The 10407-nt window shown below is 34.2% G+C and overlaps 1 protein-coding gene across 2 annotated transcripts; it reads right to left on the minus strand.

Annotated features, from left to right (window-relative positions):
- Window positions 1-5143: 5143 nt before the first annotated feature.
- On the minus strand, window positions 5144-9166 carry LOC132736539 (coiled-coil domain-containing protein 1-like). Of its 2 annotated transcripts, none has more exons than XM_060723686.1 (2): window positions 9019-9166; window positions 5144-5966 (listed from the first exon to the last, which is right to left on the minus strand). In XM_060723686.1, exons 1-2 carry the CDS (start codon window positions 9074-9076, stop codon window positions 5152-5154), a joined length of 873 nt encoding a protein of 290 aa, XP_060579669.1. In that variant the 5' UTR covers window positions 9077-9166; the 3' UTR covers window positions 5144-5151. The 2 variants fall into 2 exon arrangements, with proteins under 2 accessions (XP_060579669.1, XP_060579675.1); XM_060723692.1 differs by having other exon boundaries at window positions 8953-9145.
- Window positions 9167-10407: the final 1241 nt, after the last annotated feature.

A 10407-nucleotide genomic window follows, 5' to 3' on the forward strand; every position in this document is an offset into this window, starting at 1 on the left:
AACTACGCAAGTTCATATAGCATATAAATATAAAACGACTGCTAGATTATTTTTTACTATAAACAAATAAAAAGTAAAAGTTAATTATTTAAACGATTGAAAAGTCTAATTTTATGGGTATTTTTATTCATATACCTTTCTTATCGCGCGTCCAATGTGGTTTTCGACTTTCCCATGTTTTTAACGCTGACTGTTAAATAAAAAAAACATCAAAGTTAAAAGTTACACTTGATCTATGTAAAAATTTTAACTTTGATGGGTTTTTTTATTCTGCTTTTGTTTTGTATATGTTTTTTTATACCTTGGTGGCGTTCCTTTAATAGGGGCTTTCGTGGCCGAATGATTAAGGTCGCTGACTTTAAACCAATTGCCTCTCATCGCTGTAGGTTCGAGTCGGTTCTACATGTGACAAAGTTATCTCACGGAACATCGGTGGTTCACTAAAGTGCCCGTTTGTGAGTGAAATAAGTTACAGAGGGGCAGCCAAGACCTTCCTCCACCAGTGAAGCTGGAAATGATTTATACTGTGTAGGAGCAACCCCCTAAAAAGCTCCATTAATTACCAAATTGAAAATTAAAAAAAACATTGAATGATTGTGCTTGAACCTTAAAGGTTAATGTATTAATTTATGGTGAGATGAATAAAGTTAACTTTCTTACGAATAAAACAAACTATTTAATAAATTTCCGTATTTTCTCTTTAAAACGACAAATTTGTTTTCATAATTATTGGATGATCTGATGAGTGCATGGTGACATCACATTTAATGTGGCTTATCAATTACATTTGGTTCGCCCGCTTAGGTCAATAGAGAAAGCAACAGATTTGGTTTGATCCTCGAGGAAAAAATTTCCTTGGCGTTGATCTCAGACATTGAATCTAACGGTCATTTGTCTTTCACTACTGATTCAGAAATTATGCATGGAAAGTATAGTCAGTCATTTGCGAAATTGGTAATTACTGGATAGTTATCAATGCAAGCCGATTTGGTCAGACTTCTGTATTGTTTTTCTAATAGACTTACATTATGAGAAACATACCTTAAAATTTAGCATTTATGCTAAAGATGTGATTTTAGGCGAATCAAATGCCCGACATATGAAATCAAAGCACTGAATGTACTGATGGGGAGGCTATGAGAGAATGTTTCAGACTTATAGTGTCTTTTCTTTTTGCTTAAAATATGCTACCAAAATAAAAAGATATGCACATTGCGCTATTTATCCTTACTGTTGTGTTCAACCATTCATATATATGGTTAATGTGGTTGACTATTCATTTTGTTAATATTCCAGAACATTTCATTGAGGTCTACATTCGACTGTTAATCATACAAATTTTGAAAAACCTAAACTGTCAATAATAAATGACATACCAGCAAAGTATGACGACTGTTCATTATCAGATAACAATAACATTTTACAACTGACGGTTCCTTATCAAAATCACAGGAACTTGAAATTCTATCAAATAAACCAATATTAATTATAATATCCAAATATACCCCCTATATACTATAAAAAACACAAACACAGGAACTTGAAATTCTATCAAATAACCAATATTAATTATAATATCCAAATATACCCCTATATACTATAAAAAAATTTATAGTATATAGGGGGTATATTTGGATATTATAATTAAATATTGATTATTTGATAGAATTTCAAGTTCCTGTGTCAAAAATATTCTAGGACTGTTCATCATAAATACTTTATGTCATTTTAATATTATTGAATGATAATAACAACTGCAAGTGATGCAACATTTTTATTGAACATAAAAAATTATACACGTTTTAGATGTACCATAATTGAGTATCAATAAATACTGTCTTGTGATGAATATTAATATTCATCGCTCTACGGACAGAAGGTTGTCTTCTCCAGAAGCAAATCTCGAATAAAATCACGTTTTCAGAAAATTATTCCCATTTCATTACTGACGGCGTCGGGATAATATTAAAGCTAAATATTTCTTGAAAAAAATACATATCTGCAAAGCTTATTCAAAACTGAATCAACCTAAGTGAAAATTGATCAGGAAGTTATATCTTCTTTTTTTACCGGCCAACACTCAACCAACTAATGGTAGTTAATCGATAGCTTGTGTATTTTTAAACCTCACTAGCTTGAAATATATACTGCGGAAAATCTGTTGTTAACAGGGTGTGCGTTATTACGTAGGGTTTTCCCTGTCGACCATTTCCCTGCAAATAGATGAGAACACCGAAGCCGTCCAGTGCTATGAATGATGTTATAAATGGCGTGTTTTGGAAGTTTTTGTTGAAACTTTCTCCAATTTCCTCCAGAGGCGTGCACGTCGCGGAGAAGGCACACGGGAAGGACATAGTCAAGTCATCATATGAGTACCAGAGGTGATTGGTTGACCTGTCGTGACTTACTCTGGAGGTTTGGCGCTAATAGATGCCCCGTTTTTGTTGTCGTCAGTCAGAAAGTTGATGCCTTGACGGTATTGTCGTCTCCTTTACCACCAAAGAACGAAGAATGGGCTTCAGGAAGAATCTGCTTGAAAAAGACGTCCCAGATGCTATAAATCTCGGACATATGGTTATTCCGGCGCCGAGTATAAATAAACTTAAAACACACTCACTTTTGTTGAAAACAAAACAAAAAAAAACCAACAACACATTTTCTGTTAGTAATTTTTCAAGTGTTGTAAAATGAATAAGAAATTCCTCTTATGCCGCCGATTATTTTTAGAACACAAACATAAAAAGTTCTTTTTTTTATTTTTTTCAAATAAACATTAATCACTTCAGCGCGCGCAAATATCGTTTTCAAAATTAAAGTTTCGTAAGATATGTTTAATGACTTCCCCCGATGCTCGACTGTAAGTTAATTTTGTATATGTATGCGTTTTTTTTTTTTTTTTTTGTTTTTTTTTAATTAAAGCTTCTTATTCTTTACACATTTTTTATGTATCTCATAATCTTGTATTGAAAAATTTGAATTTTATTACACATGGACTATCAAATTATGATGTATGCCCTAGAATTGATAAACTTTCTAATTACACAATACGGGGTCATACTGATCTTTGCGTCTTTCTCCTGAAATAATTATTTCTTTGTTAAAACATATTTGACCACATATTTCTGTCAATTAACTGTTCACTTTACTTCCGATTTTTGTTGTACGGAAACACATGTTTCTATTTGTGTTTTCTAATCAATTCGAATCTATAAATCAGTTTAATGGGATCACCACCGGGTAAACGACTACTAGGTACTTTGGTCATGTTTTTATACCCAAATATTTGAATGTTTCTATTGGGATTAAAATGAGCATAGTTAAGTAAACAACTGGTTGTATAAATCCCTGACCTGTCTAATTCTAATTATGAGATCAGTGAATATATAAGACTTTCACTACAAAATATTCCTAAACAAAAGAGCACATGTTTAAATTTATTCCTATACAAATAAAAGATCAGAGAAGGGATCTGTCAATTGCCAAATATACTTTTATGTTAAAAGTTTGATTAATGAATTATGTAAGATGAAAATATAAGTATTGCTTTTTTATTTTGCTAATGTAAAATGTAATATTGCTGCTGGAATTTGTCGGAAGGTCCTTATAGGGGTTTTGTAGTTAAATAGTTTTTTTCGGCGATAATGGTTCAAGAAAATAATGTTTCAAAACTATATGCTCATCACCATCAGTGGAATTTTTAGTTAAATGTAAATGCAAATATTTACTAACAGCTATGATATAGCGGTTTATGACCGTTTTCCGCGTACAGCCTCCTGGGGTGTACTAATAAGTTAGTTTTTTTTTTCCTTAGTTTTATCACGCAAGCCCCCCATGATCCCCATGTCTCCCCCTCTGATGTAAGCGACAGTTTACAATTATTTGTCTTTAAAAAATATTAAGGACTTTTAATGGTTTATAACAACAAAAGAACATGCATGATATTGAGAATACGGCATTGTAGTTATACACCGGTCTCAAATATCGTCAGTAAGATCCCGGTGTACACAATGGAGAATACGGTGTTGGAACGTTCTAGTTAATGACCCGTCATAAAACAGTTGGTCGCTGCGTAGTAATTGGAAAATTGTTATCAAGAATAATAAAGAATATTTGCCACTAAATTAAAGCATTTACTTACAAATTTTTCATTTATGCTTTTTGTTAAAAAAATATTGATAAAGTTATTATTTTGAAGGGTTTTCATACCAGAACTATTTATTTACAGACATACGTATGCCTAAACCTGATTACCGCGGCAGTATGACGTCACGGAGTAGTGATTTAAACAAAAATCAAGAATTTTTCAGAGAATTATCATCTTTACAAATTGCAGATATGAAATTAAAGAATGAAAATATTTTCATATTGTAAATGTCTGTGATGAGTGATGAGTCAGCTTAGAAAAGATCAAGGTACTATTTTTTGACCTGATTACCGCGGCAGTGACCTGATTACCGCGGCAGTAAGATTTGACGAACAGTTATTAACATTGGGTCGGCATAGCCTCCCCAAAAAATGATTATGTGACATAAGGGTATCCGGCACATCAAGTACATTACATAGATCCAAATTAATATTTGCAAGTTGGAAACATAGACACATTGTTCTTCATTATTAAAGTATCCCTTATCTATCATTGGCTATAGATTCTAAACAGGACAAAAGAACAAAATGCAATATTATTCAATCAAAAATTTAATTGAAAAGGAGTCAATTTTTATATATTAATTCAAAATGAAAAACATGATCTGCTTAACAAGTATTAACTTCACTCTTCCTGACCCTGAAACGAAAAATGAAGTCTTGGTAAGAATAATAAAGAGTGAAATTGATAAAAAAAAATCTGAAATTCACATTGCTTTATTTCTTAACAATTTATAGATAAATATAGTATGGTGTCATTGTAATAAATGACTGACTCAAACAACTTTTAAAGTAATAAATACTCTACAGTTTAATTTGTCAGATCTATATGTACAAGGTTATTTTATTAACTTACCATGCTGTATGAATCCCACTGTCGCAGTACACACTCATGATTCCAAAAGATGAACCAAAATCATCGTCATCGTAAGTAACTTCAACATCTGCTTACAATGAGGTCAGGCTCACCACAGTGTGCGAGGTCGTCATCGGTTGTTGTCAACAACTCTAGTAGCAAACGACATCATTTACATCATCGATATTATAATTAACATCAGCGGCATCATCCTTTACATTATCGGCAACATCCTTTAATTCATCAGCATCATCATTTACATCATCCGCATCATCATAAACATCATTGGCATCATCCTTTACATCATCTGCATCATCATTTACATCATCGGCATCATCATTTACATGAACGGCATCATCCTTCACATCATCGGCATCATCATTAACATCATCGGCATCATCATTTACATCACCGGCATCATCATTTACATCATCGGCATCATCCTTCACATCATCGGCATCATCATTGACATCATCAGCATCATCCTTTACATCATCGGCATCATCATTTACATCATCGGCATCATCATTTACATCATCGGTAACATCATTTACATCATCAGCATAATCATTTACATTATCGGCATCATCATTTACATCATCGGCATCATCATTTACATCATCGGCATCATCATTTACATCATCGGCATCATCATTTTCATCATCGGCATCATCCTTCACATCATCGGCATCATCATTTACATAATCAGCATCATCCTTCACATCATCGGCATCATCATTTACATCATCGGCATCATCATCATCATCATTTACAATGCTATCATCACCAGGGTTTCCTGCGTCTAGCATTCTTTCTTCTTTATTTTCTGGCTCATTATTTAACCATACAATTTCCTTTTCCATTCTATAACGTGGTTCACATCCATGCTGCCCACAAGTACAATAACTTGGATTGAATTTCTTTGTGATTATCTTCATCTTTGGTGGTGTCCCTGGACTTGTTGGTTCTGAAATAGAAATCAAAACATATATGAAACATCATAAATATAACAGTTTGTTATTTTATATACCATACGTTAGAAATGGTTTAAAGGAGCTCCGCAGAGGAAAAAATACACAAAACATAAAATTTCTATTTCTTAAATAGATCAACCGGTCCATTTAAAATGAAAAATAAAATGAAAAAGAAACTGACATATTCTTCTAATAGAAAGAATTACTAAAAAAAAAAATAATTTCCTAAGGAGTTGAAATAGTTTTCCTATATAAGTAAGTAACAAGTAAATGACAATCTATTGTGGAAAAAGGAACTGAAATAATTTTTCTATAACAATTTTCCTATCGATAAGAGGGACTGAAATCATTTCATTGAGAAAAGGACTGAAATCATTTTCCTATAGAAATAGAATGTCAAATTTCACTTTCCTGTCGAGAAAAGATACTGAAATGATTTTTCTTTTGTGTAAAGGGACGGCAATAAGTTTCTTATAGAAGTAAACAAATATTTGAACATTTTCAAAACAAACAAAACTACGGTGTTTTGTTTGGGCCAGTGTGTTTTCTCTGAGAAGGAAAAGCGAGAAAAATGACAGTGCGATGGTGACAGTGCAACAATACGATGATGACAATACGACAGTACGATGGCGAAGCACGATAGCACGATGGTGACTGTCTGTCGTATTGTAACCATCGAACTGTCAAACTGTCACCATCGCACTGTCATACTGTCACCATCGTACTGTCATACTGTCACATCGTACTGTCATACTGTCACCATCGTACTGTCATACTGTCACCATCGTACTGTCCATACTGTCACCATTGTACTGTCACCATGGTACTGTCGTGACAGTACGATGGCGAAGCACGATAGCACGATGGTGACTGTCCGTCGTACTGTAACCATCGCACTGTTTAACGTTACCATCGTACTGTCATACTGTCACCATCGTACTGTCATACTGTCACCATCGCACTGTTATACCGTTACCATCGTACTGTCAAACTGTCACCATCGTACTGTCATACTGTAACCATCGCACTGTTATACCGTTACCATCGAACTGTCATACTGTCACCATCGTACTGTCATACTGTCACCATCGTACTGTCACCATGGTACTGTCGCCACAATCATACTGTCACCATCGAACTGTCGTACTGTCACCATTATACTGTCATACTATCACCATCGTTCTGTCATACTGTCACCATCGTACTGTCACCATTGTACTGTCATACTGTCACCATCGAACTGTCGTACTGTCACCATTATACTGTCATACTGTCATCATCGAACTGCCATGCAGTCACCATCGTACTGTCACCATTGTACTGGCATACTGTCACCATTATACTGTCATACTATCACCATTTTACTATCATAATATCACCATCGAACTGTCGTACTGTCAGCATTGTACTGTCATACTGTCACAATTGTACTCTCACCATTGTACAATCACCACTGTACTGTCATACTATCACTATCGTACTGTCATAAACACCATTGTACTGTCATACTGTCACCATCGTACTGTCACCATTGTACCGTCATACTATCACCATCGTTCTGCATACTGTCACCATCGTACTGTCACCATCGTATTGTCGTACTGTCACCGTCGAAATATCGTTCTGTCATCATCGTATTGTCACCATCGTACTGTCGTACTGTCACCGTCGTACTATCGCCTTCTTGTGTGGCATGCGCACAATTAAATAATAGCATTGAAGAAAACGTTGACAGTGTCAAAAAGACTCATTTAACAATGGCGTAACATACACGTAAATTCTTGTTTTTGATGAGAGTTGATAAAAATAATCAATGTCTTTTATGAAAATACTATATTTTACAAATTAATTCAATACAAAATTTCTTGGGTTAGGCCTAGCTGTTTAAATACAAAATATGAAGACACAGGTGTAAATTTTTATCATAAAGCTCTTTGATTATGTAGATAGATTTTGATTTCACTTTCGATTTCCTTGATAGTTGATCTTTGATAGAGTTAAGATTTTTTTTTATAAAAACACCGTATCATTTTCGCAAGCCATGTTGAGTGAAATGTTTGCGCATGCTTGACAGGAAGGCAACAGTACGATGGTGACAATACAACAGTACGATGATGACAGAACGATGGTGACAATACGACAGTACGATGATGACAGAACGATGGTGACAATACGACAGAACGATGATGACAGAACGATGGTGACAATACGACAGTACGATGATGACAGAACGATGGTGACAATACGACAGTACGATGATGACAGAACGATGGTGACAATACGACAGTACGATGATGACAGAACGATGGTGACAATACAACAGTACGATGATGACAGAACGATGGTGACAATACGACAGTACGATGATGACAGAACGCTGGTGACAATACAACAGTACGATGATGACAGAACGCTGGTGACAATACGACAGTACGATGATGACAGAACGATGGTGACAATACAACAGTACGATGATGACAGAACGATGGTGACAATACGACAGTACGATGATGACAGAACGATGGTGACAATACGACAGTACGATGATGACAGAACGATGGTGACAATACGACAGTACGATGATGACAGAACGATGGTGACAATACGACAGTACGATGATGACAGAACGATGGTGACAATACGACAGTACGATGATGACAGAACGATGGTGACAATACGACAGTACGATGGTTTGTCACCATCTTATTGTCGTGTTTCTCCATCGTACTGTAGTATTGTCACCATCGTACTGTTACCATTGTACTGTCACCATCCTACTGTCGTACTGTCACCATTGTATTGTCATATTTCACGCTTTTCGTTCTCAGAGAAAACGCGCTAGCCCTTACAGAACACCGTTCAAAACATGATAACTTTCTTTTCTATAGCAATAAATAAGCAAATTACAAAAAAATAGTCCAGGCGAATCGATCAATAAACAAGTAAATTGTTATATTATAAATTGTCCTAGATTTCTACTTTCTATTTTATCTTCCATTTAGTCATACTCATGCAGAGAACTACTACTATAAAAAGTTAACTTACTGTAATGGATGTTATACAGCAGGTTTGGTTTATACCAAATGTCCCTCGGATCTTCCATACCCTATTCCACGTAATAATTCCGAAACATTGTCTGATAATGATTGTATATTGCTTGATTCAACTGTTGCTAATGCCGCTCTGGACATGTGACGTAATGACGTTATAATTATTGTAAACGTAACAATACAAGTACGTCATATAATACTGCACGTTTGTAACGTCGTTTTTCATTGGATAATCATGACGTTTATATAGTTTTATAATACTGCACGTTTGTAACGTCGCTTTTCAATGGACAAACATGACGTTTACAGAGTTTTTATCCATCTCCACACAGTGATCTCCCCTTAATTCTTCGGCGTAGATCTCTGCCACCAAGGTCCCGATATATCAGAATTTCTGATATACTATATTTTTTCAAAAATTGTTTTATCTACTGCTTTTATCTATCAGATAAGTTTTCTCTCATTTATTTAACAATGTTTATGAATAAATAAATAAACAATATGAATATTTAGAAATAATTTTAAAAATTATGAGATTATTTTCTACCGAGACGATATTTTGATATTTTATAGATTTTGAATTTATTTTTCGTTATTTTGTATACTTTCGATAATTTTTTTATAAACTATATCGAACGTAGGCACTAAAAGTTAAAAATAAAACAGAAAGAGAAAAATAACGTTAGATTTTCTTTGTAACGGTCGATATTTACATTTGAATTTCGACGTTACGTCATGTGACTTTCATCATCACGTGACGTCTTTGAAGGCAGTGATTACAATTCTGCCAAGGGAGGTAATCACTGTGAGGAGTTTGAGTTTTTATAATACTTCACGTTTGTAACGTCGCTTTTCATTGGATAAGCGTGACGTTTATATAGTTTATAAATATATATATGTCAATTTATGACGAAATCTCACCCTTTTCCGGCGGATGATACTTGTTGTATTATAAATTCGTTATAAACATTTCTGGCCGGTTATATGGCCGTAAAATAGGTTCATAGCAATATAACCATCGCATATCGGCTCGGGTTATATTTCCAAACAACCGCTTATATAGGGCCAAATAACCTGTCAAAAATCAACATCAAGTACATAACATACATGCAAATTAATATTTGCAAGTTGGAAACATAGACACATTGTTCTTCATTATTAAAGTATCCCTTATCTATCATTGGCTATAGATTCTAAACAGGACAACAGAACAAAATGCAATATTATTCAATCAAAAATTTAATTGAAAAGGAGTCAAGTTTTATACATTAATTTAAAATGAAAAACATTATGTGCTTAACAAGTAATGACTTCACTCTTCCTAGCCCTGAAACGAAAAATGAAGCCTTGGTAAGAATAAAAAATACATTTATTTCGGGAAATT

Source organism: Ruditapes philippinarum, unplaced genomic scaffold, assembly GCF_026571515.1.
Source record: "Ruditapes philippinarum isolate M1 unplaced genomic scaffold, ASM2657151v2 ctg13126_1_1_1_1, whole genome shotgun sequence".
Lineage (NCBI taxonomy): Eukaryota > Metazoa > Mollusca > Bivalvia > Venerida > Veneridae > Ruditapes > Ruditapes philippinarum.

What these genes read in the sequence shown, in the direction of transcription:
- LOC132736539 (XM_060723686.1), bottom strand. Translation starts at nt 9,076, where the DNA reads ATGGAAGATCCGAGGGACATTTGGTATAAACCAAACCTGCTGTATAAC. An exon ending in GCTGTATAACATCCATTACA is followed by an intron (nt 5,967 to 9,018) that starts GTAAGTTAACTT and finishes TTTCTATTTCAG; the next exon opens with AACCAACAAGTCCAGGGACA.